The 17,307-nt window shown below is 47.4% G+C and overlaps 1 protein-coding gene and 1 pseudogene across 1 annotated transcript in view; one reads left to right on the forward strand and one right to left on the reverse strand.

Annotated features, from left to right (window-relative positions):
* MRPS25 (mitochondrial ribosomal protein S25) overlaps positions 1–17,307 on the forward strand; it is a 44,810-nt gene that overhangs the window by 26,915 nt on the left and 588 nt on the right. The window contains exons 2-3 of the mRNA XM_010862519.1: positions 5,969–6,075; positions 17,093–17,183. Coding sequence (XP_010860821.1) covers positions 5,969–6,075; positions 17,093–17,183 — 198 coding nt within the window. The remainder of the gene's footprint in view (positions 1–5,968; positions 6,076–17,092; positions 17,184–17,307) is intronic.
* Positions 11,652–11,971, reverse strand: LOC105004751 (annotated as a pseudogene).

The following is a 17,307-nucleotide window of genomic DNA, read 5'->3' on the forward strand; positions in this document are numbered from 1 at the left end:
TGAGCTGGAAAAGGTCAGTTTTTATAACAATCTCAAAGAAAGGCAATCCCAAAGAATGCTCAAACTACTGTGCAATTGCACTCATCTCACACGCTAGTAAAGTAATGCTCAAAATTCTCCAAGCCAGGCTTCAGCAATACGTGAACCGTGAACTTCCAGATGTTCAAGCTGGTTTTAGAAAAGGCAGAGGAACCAGAGATCAAATTGCCAACATCCTCTGGATCATGATAAAGCAAGAGAGTTCCAGAAAAACATCTATTTCTGCTTTATTGACTATGCCAAAGCCTTTGACTGTGTGGATCACAATAAAATGTGGAAAATTCTGAAAGAAATGGGACCACCTGACCTGCCTCTTTAGAAACCTATATGCAGGTCAGGAAGCAACAGTTAGAACTGGACATGGAACAACAGATTGGTTCCAAATAGGAAAAGGAGTACGTCAAAGCTGTATATTGTCACCCTGCTTATTTAACTTCTATGCAGAGTACATCATGAGAACCGCTGGGCTGAAAGAAGCACAAGCTGGAATCAAGATTGCCAGGAGAAATATCAATAACCTCAGATATGCAGATGATACCACCCTTATGGCAGAAAGTGAAGAAGAACTAAAGAGCCTCTTGATGAAAGAGGAGAGTGAAAATTTGGCTTAAAGCTCAACATTCAGAAAATGAAGATCATTTCAGTGCTCGCTGTGGGCTAAATCCAACACGAAGCCATAGGGGAAGAAAGCCGACTTCCTAGCACGTATCTGTTAGCCACTCAGGATGGAGAGCAGGTAGAGAGGGATCCAGGTGTACAGTGGTGTCATAATTTATATAGTCAGTCTGGCATTTAAGCTGTTTCTGTTCCTTTGCTGTAAAAAAATGATACTGCAGTAAAGTTCACGGGTGTCTTTGCTTTCAAGTGTGAAAATACCTAAAGGCAGAGGTGAGATCATTGAGTTAAGATCTGTGCTAGTTCCAACATGACCCCCAAGGAAGTGGAACCAATGAATATACATAGGAAAGGTTTCCTCGCTTCTGTAAGTGTGAAAATGTTAGTTGCTCAGTCATGGCCGACTCTTTGCGACCTCATGGACTGTAGCCCACCAGGCTCCTCTGTTCATGGAATTCTCCAGGCAAGAATACTCGAGTGGGTCGCCATTCCTTTCTTCAAGGGATCTTTCCAACCCAGGAATCAAACCCCGGTCTCCTGCATTGCAGGCAGATTCTTTACTGTCTGAGCCACCAGGGAAGCCCCCCTCACTTTTATAAATTAATTGCTTATAACGAGAAGGGCACGGCTACCCATTCCAGTATTCTTGCCTGGAGAATTCCATGGACAGAGGAGCCTGGAGTGCTGTAATCCATGGGGTTGCAAGAGTCGGCCACGACTGAGTGATTAACACTTTCACCTTTTAAGCAATCTAAGAGATGAAACTGTTTAATTGTTGGGAAGACACTGGGGATCCTTCCTCTGATAGACCATGTGGGTTTCTGCCTCTTGGTGGCCTTTGCCTCTAGTACTGGGTTATAGATTTGTTACAGGTGTGCAGAATTCTGCGTAAGGGAATTAACCTTTTGTTTTGTGTTTTGTGCTTGGCAGATGTTGATTTTGCTTTTGGTAAGTTTTGCCTTGCAAAGGGTTGTATTTATTTATCTGTTTACCTATGGCTGCCCTGAGTCCTCATCGTGGCACGCTGCTCTTCATTGCTACAAGCCAGCTTCCTCTGGTTGCAGCAAGCAGGGCCTTCTCTCATTGCAGAACATGGGCTCTAGAGCGTGAAGGCTTCAGTGGTTGCAGCTCCCAGGCTAAATAACTGGGGCACGTGGGCTTAAATGCCCCGTGGCCTGTGGGTTCTTAGTTCCTCAACCAGGCATTGAACCCGTATCCCCTGCACTGGCAAGTGGACTCTCAACCCCCGCCACCAGTTGTTCAGTTGCTAAGTCGTGTCTGACTCTGTGACCCTGTGAACTGCAGTACTCCAGGCTTCCCTGTCCTCCTCTATTTCCTGGAGTTTGCTCCTCTTCCTGTCCATTGAGTCAGTGATGCTGTCGAACTGTCTCACCCTCTGCCCTCCCCTTCTCCTCATGCCCTCAATCTTACCCAGCATCACGGTCTTTTCCACTGAGTCAGCTCTTTGTATCAGGTGGCCAAAGAATTGGAGCTTCAGCATCAGTCTCTCCGGTGAATATTCAGGGTTGATTTCTTTTAGGATTGACTGGTTTGATCTCCTTGCTGTCCAAGGGACTCTCAAGAGTCTCCTCCAGCACCACAATTCAAAACCATCAGTTTCTTGGCACTCAGCCTTCTTTATGGTCCAGCTCTCACATTTGTACAGGATTACTGGAAAAACCATAGTTTTGACTATATAAACTTCTGTTAGCGAAGTGATACCTCTGCTTTTCAATACACTGTCTAGGTTTGTCATAGCTTTCCTTCCAAGGTGTCTTTTAATTTCATGGCAGCAGTCACCATCTGCAGTGGTTTTGGAGCCTGAAAATAAAACCTTTAATTGCTTCCACTTTTCCCCCCTTCTATTTGTCATGGAGTGATGTGACCAGATGCCACAATCTTAGTTTTTTGAATGTTGAGTTTTAAGCCAGCTTTTTAACTCTCTTTTCACCCTCATTAAGAGGCTCTTTAATTCTTCCTGGTTGTTGGTGTTTCTCCCCGCAGTCTTGATTCCAGCTTGTGATTCATCCAGCCTGGCATTTCGCATGATATGCTCTGTGTATAAGTTAAATAAGCAGGATGAGAATATACAGCCTCGTCATACTCCTTTCCCAATTTGAAACCAGTCAGTTGTTCAATATCCGATTCTAACTGCTGCTTCTTGATCCGCATACAGGTTTCTCAGACAGATAAGGAGGACTGGTATTCCCATCTCTTTTAAGAGTTTCCCACAGTTTGTTGTGGTACACGCAGTTAAAGGCTGTAATGTAATCAGTGAAGTAGATGGTTTTCTGAAATTCCCTTCCTTTTCCTGTGATCCGACAGACGTTGGCAATTTAATCTTTGGTTCCTCTGCCTTTTCTCAACCCAGCTTATGCATCTGGAATTCTGTTCTCGTGCTGCTGAAGCCTTGCTTGAAGGATGTTGAGCCATTGCCTTGCTAGTGTGTGAAATGAGTGTGATTGTGTGGTGCTTGCATTGTCCTTCTTTGGGATTGGAATGAAAACTGGCCTTTTCCCATCCTATGGCTACTTCTGAGTTTTCCAAATTTGCTGACATATTGAGTGCAGCACTTTAACAATGTCATCTTTCAGGGTTTGTAATAGCTCAGCCGGCTCCACTAGCTTTGTTTGTGGTAATGCTTCCTAAGGCCCACTTTACTTCGAATTCCAGGATGTCTGGTTCTAGGTGGGTGATCATACTATAGTGGTTATCTGGGTCATTAATACTTTTCTGTGTGTAGTTCTGTGTATTCTTGCTACCTCTTCTTAATCTCTTCTGCCTCTGTTAGTCTTTACCATTTCTGTCCTCTATTGTGCCCATCCTTGCATGAAGTGTTCCCTTAATATCTCCAGTATTCTTGAAGAGATCTCTAGTCTTTCCCATTCTGTTGTTATTTTCTGTTCTTTGAAGGAGGCCTTCTTATCTCTCCTTGCTATTCTCTGGAGCTCTGCATTCAGTTGGGTGTATCTTTCCCTTTCTCCTCTCTTCTTTCCTCATCTCTTTGTAAAGCCTCCTTGACAACCACTTTGGTTTCTTGCATTTCTTTTTCTTTGGGGTGGTTTTGGTCCCTGCCTCCTGTACAGTGTTACAAACCTCCATCCGTAGTTCTTCAGGCGCTCTGTCCACCAGATCTGATTCCTTGAATCTATTCATCACCATCACCGTATAATCATAGGGGATTTGATTTAGGTCATACCTGAATGGTCTAGTGGTTTCTCCTACTTTCTTCAGTTTAAGCCTGAATTTGGCAATAAGGAGTTCGTGATCTGAGGCACAGTCAGCTCCTGGTCTTGTTTTTGCTAACTGTATAAGCTTCTTCATCTTTGGCTGCAAAGAATATAATCAGTCTGATTTCTGTGACCATTTGGTGAGGTCCACGTGTAGAGTCATTTCTTGTGTTATTGGAAAAGAATGTTTACTATGACCAGTGAGTTCTCTTGACAGAACTTTGTCTTTACCCTGCTTCATTCTGTCCTCCAAGGCCAGACTTGCCTGTTACTCCAGCTATCTCTGGACTTCCTAGTTCTACATTCCAGTCCCCTCTGATGAAAAGGGCATCTCTTTTTGGTGTTAGTTCTAGAAGGTCTTGTAGGTTTTTATAGAACAGGTCAACTTTGGCTTCTTTGGCATCAGTGGTTGGGGCATAGACTTGGATTGCTGTGATGTTGAATGGTTTGCCTTGAAACCAAACTGAGATCATTCTATCCTTTTTGAGATTGCACCCAAGTACTGCATTTCAGACTCTTGTTGACTGTGAGAGCTACTCCATTTCTTCTAAGGGATCCTTTCCCACAGTAGTAGATATAACGGTCATCTAAATTAAATTCACCCATTCCTGTCCGTGTTAGTTCACTGATTCCTAAGATGTCAATGTTCACTCTTAACACCTCCTATCTGACCACTTCCAAATTACCTTGATTCGGGGACCTAACTCTCCTGATTCCTGTGCAGTATTGTTCTTTACAGCATCAGACTTTACTTTCATCACCAGACACATCCACAACTGAGCATCGTTTCCACTTTGGCCAGAGGCTTCCTTCCTTCTGGAGCTATTAGTAACTGTCCTCCGCTCTTCGCCAGTAGCATGATGGACACCTTCCGATCTGGGGGGCTCATCTTCTGGTGTTATTTGCCTTTTCACACTATTCATAGGCTTCTTGCGACAAGAACACTGGAGTGGTTTACCATTCCTTCCTCCAGTGGATCATGTTTTGTCAGAACTCTTCACTGTGACCCGTCTGTCTTGGGTGGCCCTGAATGGCGTAGCTTGAGTTACACAAGCTCCTTCACCACAAAAAGGCTGTGATGGCAGACCACCAGGGAAATCCTGCAAAGGTTTTAATTAATCAAATTGGTCTGTGTTTTAAACTTTCTGAGTTCAGTGATTTATCCACTCCTAGATTGGAGAAGGGAATGGCACCCCACTCCAGTACTCTTGCCTGGAAAATCCCATGGACTGAGCAGCCTAGTAGGCTGCAGTCTATGGGGTCTCTAGGAGTCGGACACAACTGAGCGACTTCAGTTTCACTTTTCACTTTCATGCATTAGAGAAGGAAATGGCAACCCACTGCAGTGTTCTTGCCTGGAGAATCCCAGGGACGGGGGAGCCTGGTGGGCTGCCGTCTATGGGGTCGCACAGAGTTGAACACGACTAAAGTAGTTAGCAGCAGCAGCAGATTGTAAGAGTATTCCCCATGATTGTTCTTATGGTTCCTTTTATTTTTAAATATTGGTGTAAAAACATAAGGACTTCCTTGATAGCTCAGTTGGTAAAGAATCCACCTGCAATGCAGGAGACCCTGGTTCAATTCCTGGGTCGGGCAGATCCGCTGGAGAAGGGAAAGGCTACCCCCTCCAGTATTCTGGCCTGGAGAATTTCATGGGCTGCATAGTCCATGGGTTCGCAAAGAGTCTAACACGACTGAGCAACTTTCATGACGATGATAAAAACATCAAGTGCTCACCTGGAGATGCACAGCTTCTCAGATGAGCACACTGTGTGACTGTCTCACCAAGCAAGACCAAGGACATTTCGTTTTTGTATTTATACTTCTGCTTTGGTGAGTTTTAGGGTAATGTGCCATGTGAGGTGAGGATATAGATTTCTTTTCCTTAAATGACAAATCAGGGATCCCAGCATTCAGACAGCATGTTAATAGACTCCTGTGACCTGCTTTTCCTCACTCCACCTTTTTGGGGGGCTGAGTCCTCTCAGAATCTGATGAGAGTTCTGAATTTCTCTTTAGAAGAATACACAGGTGCATAAAGTTTAGGTTAGAAACTCTCATGGGTTTAATTTCTTGTGTTGCAGGAAATTCGTGTTTTTCAACATACCTCAGATCCAGTACAAGAACCCCTGGGTGCAGATCATGCTGTTTAAGAACATGACGCCGACCCCTTTCCTGCGGTTCTATCTGGGTGAGTGTCCCAGCTGTCTGGCGCGGGTTGGAAAAGAATTTCCAGACACAGAGCATTTCAGAAGGGAGTGAGTTTATTAAGAGCAAAGAGCAGAGATAATGAAGACACTGCAAACCCAGCGGGCCAGCACCTGGCAGACCAGGGGGAGCCCCCGCTTTCGGGGGTCAGCAGCCAGTTTCTATCATCTGAAGACAAAGTTCCTGCTGGAAGGGCGGCGCTAGGTGACTGGTTAGGGCCCTCAAGGGTGAGACTGGAGCCGGCATTTTCGCCTAACTTAGGGTCAAGAAGCCTGCTTGCTGCTGACCCGGGGCGCTTTGGGGAATGGTTACAGTGGGGCTCAGTCAGTTCCGGACATGATCTTGGTTCTGGGCTCCACCTCTGTGGCCACGGGTTAGGGCTCCGCAGTGAGCACACGGCCCTCGGCTGTGGCCCAGGCCTGCCGTCCCCTGTGCTCCTCCTGTGCGGCCGTCACAGGGGCCTGAGAGGGGAGCGCTGTGAACCTGTTGGTCCTGTTGCCTTGGCTTCTGCACCTGGTGCCCAGCGGCCACCAAGATCTCTCTGCCCGCACCCCCACCCCCGCCAGACTCACTCCCATCGCCCCACGTCTCCTACAGGCTCACATCGTGCGGGCCAGTCTCTGCACATTGCCTTGCTGCACTGTGCTTTAATGCCTTTGCTCGTGTCAGGCCCTCTGCTGGAAATCCCCTTTCTACTTTTCTTGGCTAAATTAAAAAATAAATCCTTTGAGAGTCAGCTTGGGTACCAGCTCCCCCAGGAAGCCTCCCTGCCCCTTAGATGGGTCTCCCAGGGTGCGTCCCTCAGCACTGGCCACGTTCTCTTGAACTGCGTGTGTGTGTGTCCCCTTTCTGGATCATACACTTTCACGATGCGCTCCTGTCCTCTTGAGGCACAAATTGTGAAGATTCCCTTCATTTGGGCTCAGTCCCTGGAAGTCAGAGCCAACGTTTTAGCCTGGCTCTCTCCTCAGTCATTCTGATCAAGTATTGTTCCTAGTTCCATATGTCTAGGGGAGGGCAAAATATCTGCCTTACACGGTTACGAGAGTCAAATGCAGTGTAGATTGGGAAATGCATCAGGAAACAAATCGATGATGTTCTTCATTCATTCAACAAATATGTGTCAGGCTCCTGCTAGGACCCATGGACTCTTCTGGGTGCTTGGGGTATCAGGGAGCCACAAGGTCACCCAGCCTAGTCGTGTAGAGATGATACTCCAGCGGGAGGAGACAGAATGAACGGGGACTCAGTGACGTGGGTTGTTAGACGACGAGTGCGGTAGGAAAAAAGAAAAGCAGAGCAAGGTGGAGCCGAGGAGCGTGGCGGGGCTTTGCCAGTTCCGTGTTTGTGCTGTTGTTTTTAAAAACTGACTTTATTGTGGGATAATTTACCCATAATGCGCAGGTCTTTTGTGCACAGAGGGATGAGCTCCGGTAGATCTGCGGGGCCCGTGTCACCCTTCCCCAGTGAAGACAACATCTCTCCTACTCCAGGGAGTCCCCCAGGACTGCTTTCCCGTCAGCTCCCACTCCCAGCAGAGGCGATCACTGCGAGCGGTTCTTCCTTTCTTGTGTGTATGTGGCTGAACTGCGTGGCCTGTGGGATTCGTTCCCCGACCAGGGGTCGAACCCTGGCCCTCAGCAGGGACAGCACTGCATCCTAAGCACCAACCGCCAGGGAATTCCGGCTGCCGGCAGTTCTTTCACCGTAGGCTAATTATTTGCTTGTTTATTTTTGGCCGCGCTGAGGCTTCACTGCTTTGCACTGGCTTTTCTCGAGTTGAGGTGAGCGGGGCTTCTCGTTGCCGGGCCCGGGCTCCAGGTGCGCGGGCTCGGCAGTTGTGGTGCCCGGGCTTGGTTGCTCTGAATAAGCTGTGGGCTCTTCCCAGACCAGGACTGAACCGTGTCCCCGGCACTGGCAGGCGGATTCTCCTCTGCACCGCCAGGGACGTCCAAGACTGCCTCATTTTGTTTGTTTCAGGACTTCATCTCGAGTCTCACAGTATATATTCTTCTGTGTCTGGTTTTCGCTCGTGGTGTTGAGAGTCACTCACGTTGTGCATATCCGTAGCTCACTCATTTTTACTGCTGAGCAGTGTGATGAACATTTGGGTTTTTGACAGGTGTCCAGACAGAGTTACAGGTGTGAGATTTATGGAGGGCAGGGCGGCAGGGCTGACTCCCCCGGAAGGAGGCCTGGACAGGAGTTGCCCCAGATGGAGGTGCGGCGCTGGGAACCGGGGGGCCGGCCCGCAGGCGGCTCTGCAGGAGCAGCAGGTCCTGGACAGAGGCTGGGGGCGACGGGCTTGGTGGTGCTGCCGGGCTGGGGGTGTCCTCGCTCGAGGGGGCTGTGGGCCTAGGTGCTCAGTGCTCCTGGGCACAGGCTCGGGCTGGGCTTGTCCGCAGAGTAGACACACAGCGTCCTTAGAAACCACCCAACAGGCTTCCAAGGTGACCCTGCCGTTCAGCCTGCAGCACGCAGGGTGAGGGTCCTGCTGGCCCCCCGGCCTCAGCCCAGCCGCTCCCGTTACTCGTCTGCATTTCCTGTCACCCTGAGCTTGGGGCCTTAAAGCCACACAGAGTCCTTACCTGAGAGTTTTGTAGGTCTCAAGTCCAGCAGGGCGTAAACTCAGGCTGTCAGCAGAGCCTCCGCTCCTGGAGGCCCTGGGCTGAAGCGTTCCCCGGCCGCAGCCAGCTTGTCGAGGCCACGCCGCCCTTGGCTCCAGGCTTGGCTCTGGGCCTGGCTCCGGGCCTCCCTCCGTCCTCGGGCACCGCCTTGGCGGCCGGCTGCCTCCCCATCCTGCGTGCCTCTGACCACCGCCTGGGAAGCTCTCCAGCTCTAAGGACCGTGGAAAGTGGAGGCGCCAGGTTGCCCGGGAGACTCTCCCCATTTCTGGGTCCTTGAGTTTGATCGCATCTGCAGAGGCGCCTTGGCCACATCAGGCGTCATTCACAGGTTCTGGCGGACGAAGAGGGGCCATCTGTGGGAGCCCCTCCTCCTGCCACGCGAGTGTTTCCAGTGTTAGCCATTCCAGCGGGGGAGTGTCTCCTTGGCATCTTGGTTTGCATTTCCCTGTGAGTGTCTTTCCATGCGTGTATTGGCCATTCATTTCTTTCTTTTTTGAAGAGTCTACTTGGATCTTTTCTTGTTGAGGTGCTCGTATATTCTGCATTCAGTTCCTTTGTCAGATAGATGTATTGTGACTATTTTCTGTCTGTGGCGGGCTTGTCATTTTTTTAATGGTGTCTTTTGAAGAGCAGAAGTTTTCATTTTGATGAATTTCAGCTTCTCAGCTGTTTTCTTTTGTCTAGTACTTTCTGTACTAGACATTCAGGTCTGTGATCTAGTTATTTGTGTGTTAAGTGAGATAAGGATTGAGGTTTGTTTTTGGTTTTTTTAGATTTGGGATATTCAGCTGTTGTAGCACCATTTGCTGAAAGATAGTCACTTCTCTTATGAAATTTCTTGGACGTCTCTGTAAAAAAAAAAAAAATTGTGGCTGGATAAACAAAATGCATATATTCATTCAGTGGGATATCATTTGGTCACGAAAAGGACAGAAGTACCGGCAGGGCTTCAGCATGGGTGAGCCTTGTAAACACGCCAGCAGAAAGAAGGCAGACGTGGAAGGTGTGTGTGCGGCACACGAGCAGAGCCACAGGACAGGAAGTGCTTGTCTGGGGCTGGGGCGCTGTGGGGAGGAGGAAGGCCCAGCTTCACGGGTACGGGGGTCTGTTTGGGGTCACAGGAATGTGCTGGAGCCTCAGTAGCCGTGATGTTGCACAACATAGCGAGAGTGCCGACACCCGCCAGATCACACTTTAAGATGGTAACACCCACCAGATCACACTTTAAGATGGCTACATGGGGGCTTTCCCTGACTGTCCAGCCATTAGGGCTCCACGCTGTCCCTGCCAAAGGCGTGGGTTCAGTCGCTGTCTGGGGAACTAAGATCTTGCAAGGCACAAGGCCAAAACCAAATAAAACTGAAGTATGGTTGGTGTACAGTAGTATAAGTCACAGGTGTACAAAATAGTGAATCACAGTTGTACAGGTTACGTGCAGTTTGTGGCACAGTGCTGCCTGTGTTCCCCACGGAGCGCATCTCTGTACGTTATTCTCGTCTAACGCTTTGTATCTCGCGCGCCCCGCCCCTCTGTCCGTCCTGGTCCCTGCTGCTAAGCGCTGGTTTGTTCTCGGTATCTGTGAGTCTTCTTTTTTGTTATGCTTACTAGTCCGTTGTACTTTTTAGATGCCACAAATAAGTGATAACGCGCAGTATTTGTCTTTCTCTGACTTAGTTCACTTACATTGTTGTTCATTCGCTAAGTCGTGTCCATTTTTTTGTGACCCCATGGACTGCAGCTTGCCAGACTTCCCTGTCCTTCACCATCTCCCAGAGTTTGCTCAGACTTATGTCTGTTGAGTCATTGATGCCACCCAACCATCTCATCCTCTGTCGTCCCCTTCTCCTCCTGCCCTCAGTCTTTCCCAGCATCAGGGTCTTTTCCTGTGAGTCAGCTCTTCGCATCAGGTGGCCAAAGGATTGGAGCTTTAACTTCAGCATCAGTCCTTCCAATGAATATTCAGGACTGATTTCCTTTAGGATTAACTGGTTTGATCTCCTTGCAGCCCAAGGGACTCTCAAGAGTCTTCTCCACCACTACAGTTTGAAATCATCCGTTCCTCGGTGCTCAGTCTTCTTTATGGTCCAACTCTCATGTCCATACATGACCACTGGAAAAACCATAGCTTTGACTAGATGGACCTTTTTTGGCAAAGTAATGTCTCTGCTTTTTAATATGCTGTCTAGGTGTGTCATAGCTTTCCTTCCAAGGAGTAAGCGTCTTTTAATTTCAGGGCTGCAGTCATCATCCACAGTGATTTTGGAACCCAAGAAAATAAAATTTGTCACTTTATATGTTTTCCCCATCTGTTTGCCATGAAGTGATGAGACTGGATGCCATGATCCTAGTTTTCTGAATGTTGTTTTTTTTTTTTTTTACGTTTCATGCTTTTATTTCTTGATTTATTTGTGGCTGTCCTGGGTCTTCGTTGCTTCACGAGCTTTTCTCTAGTTGCAGCGTGTGGAGGCTACTTTCTGGTTGCGGCGTGTGGCTTCCGTATTGTGGAGCACAGAGTGTAGGGTGCTCCCAGCTCCGGGGCTCCAGAATGCAGGCTCGGTGGTGTGGCTCCCGGGCTTACTTGCTGTGCGGCATGGGGTCTTCCCACACCAGGGAGTGAGCCCGTGTCTCCTGCACATGCAGGTGGGTTCTTTGCCACTGAACCACCAGGGAAGCCCTAGGCACATTTCAAAGTGTGGAATTCACTCTGTGAACTGACTCCGTGGACTTGACTCCTAAACATACGTTCCAAGAGTTTTAGGCGAGAGGTGGTTCTCCACAGCACACTGGCAGCCACCAAATGCCTGCTCATGGGGAACTGGCTCAGTGCACTGGGCGCCTCCCGTCACGGGTCCTGACACTGCTGCAGTGAGGTCTGTGGGCCGCCGTGGAAGGTGGCCCAGGCCCACTGTCAGGTGGAGAGTGAGTTGTAGAAGTGTGGGCCGTTGTATCACTTGTTGCACATCAGCAGCACCTCGAGCTCCTTGACGTTGTGGACCAGGAACTTCCGGAAGCCACTGGGCAGCATGTGCTTGGTTTTCTTGTTGCTCCCATAACCGATGTTGGGCATCAAGATCTGGCCCTTGAATCTTCTGCGCACCCTGTTGTCAATGCCTCTGGGCTTCCGTCAGTTCCGCTTGATTTTGACACATTGGTCTGACTGATGCTGGATGAACTTCTTGGTCCTCTTTTTGACGATCTTAGGCTTCACGAGGGGTCTGAGGGCGGCCATGATGCCAAGTCAGAGATGGCTGCCTGAATGTTGAGTTTTAAGCCAGCTTTTTCACTCTCCTCTTTCACCTTTATCAAGAGGCTCTTTAGTTCCTCTTTGCTTTCTGCCATTAGAGTGGTGTCATCTGCATATCTGACATTGTTATTTCTCCTGAATTAATTAATAAATCTTAATTCCAGCTTGTGATTCATCCAGCCCAGGATTTCACATGATATACCCTTCATATAAGTTAAATAAGAAAGGGTGACAATATACAGCCTAGACGTACTCCTTTCCCAATTCTGAACCGGTCCGTTCCATGTCCAGTTCTAACTGCTGCTGCTTATCCTGCATACAGCTTTCTCAGGAGGCAGGTAAAGTGGTCTGGTATTCCCATCTCTTTCAGAATTTTCCAGTTTGTGATCCACACAGTCAAAGGCTTTAGCCTAGTCAATGAAACAGAAGTAGATGATTTTTTTTTTTTTTAATTCTCTTGCTTTCTCTATGATCCAACCTATGTTGGCCATTTAGTCTCTGCTTCCTCTTCCTTTTCTAAATCTAGCTTGTACATCTTGGTTCACAGCTTGAAGTTCTTGGTTCACGTACTGTTGAACCCTAGCTTGAATGATTTTGAGCATTACCTTGCTAGCGTGTGAAATGAGCGCGATTGTACGGTAGTCTGAACGTTCTTTAGCTTTGTCCTTTTTCGGTATTGGAATGAAAACTGATATTTTCCAGTCTTGTGGCCACTGTTGAGTTTCACAGATTTGCTGGCGTGTTAGATGCAGCACTTTAACCGCCTTGTCATTGTAAACAGCTCAGTTAGAATTCCTTCACCTCCACCAGCTTTGCTCGATGCCTCCTAAGGCCCGCGTGACTTCACAGTCCGGGACGTCTGACTCTAGGTGAGCGATCACACCGTCGTGGTTATCTGGGTCATTAAGACCTTGTTTGTACAGTTCTTCTGTGTATTCTTGCCACCTCTTCTTAATCTCTTCTGCTTCTGTTAGGTCCTTACAGTTTCTCTCCTTTATCGTGCCCATCTTTGCACGAAACGTTGCCTTGCTATCTTCAATTTTCTTTGAGATCTCTAGTCTTTTCCTTTCTGTTGTTTTGTCTATTTCTTCACATTTTCGCTTAAAAAGGCTTTCTTATCTCCCCTTGGTATTTTTTGGAACTCTGCATTCAGTTGTTGCCTTTCTCCTTTGGCTTCTCTCTTCAGCTGTTCGTAAGGCCCCCTCAGACACCACTTCACCTTCCGCATTTCTTTTTCTCGGGGATGTGTTTGATCAGTACCCCCTTGTACAGTGTTACGAGCCTCCATCCATAGTTCTACCAGATCTCACCCCTTGAATCTGTTCGTCACCTGCAGTCTGTGATCATTAGGGGAATCGTAAGGGCTTAGTTTATACCCAGATGGTCTAGTGGTTTTTCCCTACTGTCTTCAATTTCAGTCTGAATTTTGCAATAAGGAATTCATGATCTGAGCCACAGTCAGCTCCCGGTCTTGTTTTTGCTGACTGTATAGAGCTTCTCCATCTTTGGCTGCAAAGAATATAATCAGTCTGATTTCTGTATTTGACCATCTGGTCATGTCCATACATCACCAGATGTAGAGTTGTCTCTTCATCCATGTTGCTGCAAATGGCAAAAAAAAATTTTTATGGCTGATATCCCAGTGTGTGTGTGCACGCGTGCAGCACATCTGAACCCATTCATCTGTTGATTTATGCTTCCATATCTTGACAATTGTATTAAATAATGCTGCTCCAAATATTGGGGTGCATGTATCTTTCTAGAAGAGCTTAGAGGGTAAAGCATTTGCCTGCAATGCAGGAGACCCGGGTTTGATCCCTGGGTCAGGAAGATCCCCTGGAGGAGGAAATGGCAACCCACTCCAGTATTCTTGCCTGGAGAATCCCATGGACAGAGGAGCCTAGTGGGCTACAGTCCATGGGGCCGCAAAGACTTGGACACAACTGAGCGACTTCACTTTGTATCTTTCTAAAACACGTTTTGTTTTGTTTTCTCAGATGTATACCCAAGAGTGGAATTGCTGGGTCATGTGGTGGTTCTGTGTTTAGTTTCTTGAGAACCTTCTCTACCGTTTTCCACAGTAGCTGCACCAGTTTACATTCCCATCAGCATGTGGACAGAGGAGCCTGGCGGGCGGGAGTCCATGGGGTCTCAAAGAGTCAGACACAATTTAGCGATGGAACAACAGCGTGGTACAGTGGTCCCATTTCTCCCATCCTTGCCGACCCTTGTGTGTGGGGTCTCTGTTGATAGCCATTCTGACAAATGGGAGGTGATAGCTTAATCGTGATTCTGATTTGCGTTTCTCTGGAGATTATCTTAGAATCTTTCTCTGTGCCTGTGGGTCATTTGCATTTCCTTTGGGAAAGATGTCAGTTCTTCTGCCCATTTTTTGTCAGCTTTTATTTTTGATACCGAGTTGTGTGAGCTGTTTATATATTTTGAATGTTAACCCCTTATTGTATCATTTACCATTATTTCCCCCCACTTCATAGGTTGTCTTTTTGTTTTCTGGTTTGCTGTGTCCGAAGCTTTTAAGTTTAACTGGGTCCCATTTGTTCAGTTCAGTTGCTCAGGAGTGTCCGACTCTTTGCAACCCCATGGACTGCTACACGCCAGGCTTCCCTGTCCATCACCAACTCCCGGATCTTGCTCAGACTCAAGTGTTTTTAGTTTTTAAACAAGTATTTATGAATTTGGCTTCCCTGGTGGCTCAGAAGGTAAAGTGTCTGCCTGCAATGCAGGAGACCTGGGTTCGATTCCTGGGTCGGGAAGATCCCCTGGAGAAGGAAATGGCAATCCAGTCCAGCACTCTTGCCTGGAAAAGCCCATGGATGGAGGAGCCTGGTAGGCTACAGTCCATGGGGTCGCAAAGAGTCGGACACTACTGAGCGACTCCACTTTCACCTCCGTATTTGGCTACATCAGGTCCCAGCTGCAGCACGCGGGCTCTTTGCAGAACGCGGACTCCAGTTGCAGACACAGGCTCTGCAGTTGTGGTACACGGGCTTAGTTCCGCGGCGTGTGGGAGGGATTGTAGTTCCTCAGCCAGGGATCAAACCCAGGGCCTGACTTGCAAACCCCTGGACCACCAAGGAGGGTCCCCATTTGTTTATTTTTGCTTTGTTTTAGGAGACAGATAATAAAAAAATTGCTGAGATTTCATATTTTTCTTCTTTTAGGAATTTTGTGGCAGCTGGTCTTAGGTCTCTGATGCATATTGGGTTTATCTACATAGTGTTAGAAAGCGCTCTAATCTGATTCTTGTACCTGTCGCGCTCCAGTTTTCTTAAACCCGCTTACTGAAGGGAGTGTCTTCTCTCCGTTGTATATTCTCGCCTCCTTTGTGGTGGATTTGTGCAGCTCTACGTCTGGTGTGCCTTTTGTGTTCCATTGATCTGTGTCTGTTTTTGTGCCAGTATCTTGCAGTTTGGAGTACTGCAGCTTTCTGATGTAGTCTCAAGTCAGAGACCATGATTCCTCGAGCTGGTTTTAAGACTGTTTTGGCTATTTGAGTTTCTGAACTCGTCATCCTCTCTAACTGATCTGTGTCTGTCTTCTTGCTAACAGCAAACTGTATTGGTTTCTGTCGATTGAAAATACGTTTTAAGAGCAGGTAGTGTGCATCTCCTCCCGCCCTTTCTTTCCGCCCAAGATTAAAGCTGGCCCTTGTAGGGTCTCTGCATCTCTGTATTAACTGTAAAGCTTGCTTACCAGTTTCTAGGGGAAAAAAAGCTTGTTGGGATTTTGATCAGAATTACATTATAGATCACTGAGGATAATGGACATTTTAATAGTATTGAGTATGTTTTCTGTAAATATTACAGTAGTTTTTAAAGGTTCATTTTCCTGTTCTTTGGTTAAGCATCAAACAGCCTTATAGAAGTACTGCTGATTTGATACGTGGGTCTAGTGTCTTGTAACCCTGATAATTCACATTTCTAGTAGTTTTTATTTGCTAAATTCCTTAAGATTTTCTACATACACAATCATTCCTTCTACAAAGAGAGTTTTACTTCTTTCCAATCTTTTTTGTGTGTCCCAATTCCCTGTCTGACATGGCTGTAATATTTTTTTGCATTTTTACCAGTAATTCACGAAAGGTTTGAGTGTTACTCTGCATCGTAACACTTGGTATTGTGTTTTTTAAAAAAATTAGCCACTTTAATATCTCACTGATTTTATTTTGTATTCTTCTAATGACTGATGATACTGAGTATCTTTTCACGTGCTGATTATCCGTTTTTGTTGTTAAATGTTTATTCAGGTATTTAGCCCATTTTCCCTTTGGATTGTTTGTAAGAGTTCTTTTGTCAGAAAACAGGTCTTTTATCAGATGTTCTTCTTTCTCATGGAGTTGTCTTGCCATCTTTGCTGAAAAGAAGTTGACCGTAAATTTAATGTTTATTTGTGGACTCAGTTTGGTTCCATTTTTCTTTTGCTCATTCCACACTGACTTAATTATGTGTGTGTTATGATTGTGTACCTATGGTGGGGGTGTGTGCACTCAGTCATGTCCGGCTCTTTGGGACCCTAGGGACTGTGTAGCCCGCCGAGCTCCTCTGCCCATGGAATTTTCCAGGCAAGAATACTGGAGCAGGTTGCCATTTCCTGTTCAAGGGGATCTTCCTGATTATACGAATCGAGCCCCCATCTCTTGTGTCTCCTGCGTTGGCAGCAGAATTCTTCAGCACTGCGCCACCTGGCAAGCCCACACTGTAGCCTGCAGTTCAACGGGAACTGGAAAGTGAAATGTTTTCCTATTTTCAGGTTGGTCAAAGTTGTTTTGGCTATTTTGGGTCCTTTGCGTGAATTTAAAGCTAAGTTTTTCAGTTTCTACAAAAACATCTGCTAGGATTTGGAGAGGGATTGAGTGAATCCATAGACCGATTTGGCTAGGACCGCCATCTTAACAATATCAAATCTTTCTATCCATGAACGTGGAGGTTGTTTCCTTTAAAACAGAATGAATACTTCTGTACTTACCTGGTTTATCTGTGTTCACAACTACAGAAGCGGAGAAAGGCCGCATGGTGGGTTATGTAAACACCTGCTTTACCAGTGGAGACTGAGCGGGGTCCTGCTGCCCTCTCAGCCCTCTCCCCCCTTTCCTTCCCTTCCTGCTCCAGATTCTGGGGAGCAAGTGCTCGTGGACGTGGAGACCAAGAGCAACAAGGAGATCATGGAGCACGTCAAGAAGATCCTGGGGAAGAACGAGTGAGTCGCCGGGCTGGCCTTGGAGGGGCGCAGGCATCCCTAGCCCAGAGGTCGGGTGGACGGAGGAGACAGGCGGTCGGGAGGGCTGTCGAGGGGGCGGCCGGAGGCCCTTCCCCCTGGGGGCACA

The sequence above is a fragment of the Bison bison genome, unplaced genomic scaffold (assembly GCF_000754665.1).
Source record: "Bison bison bison isolate TAMUID 2011002044 unplaced genomic scaffold, Bison_UMD1.0 scf7180017864482, whole genome shotgun sequence".
NCBI lineage: Eukaryota > Metazoa > Chordata > Mammalia > Artiodactyla > Bovidae > Bison > Bison bison.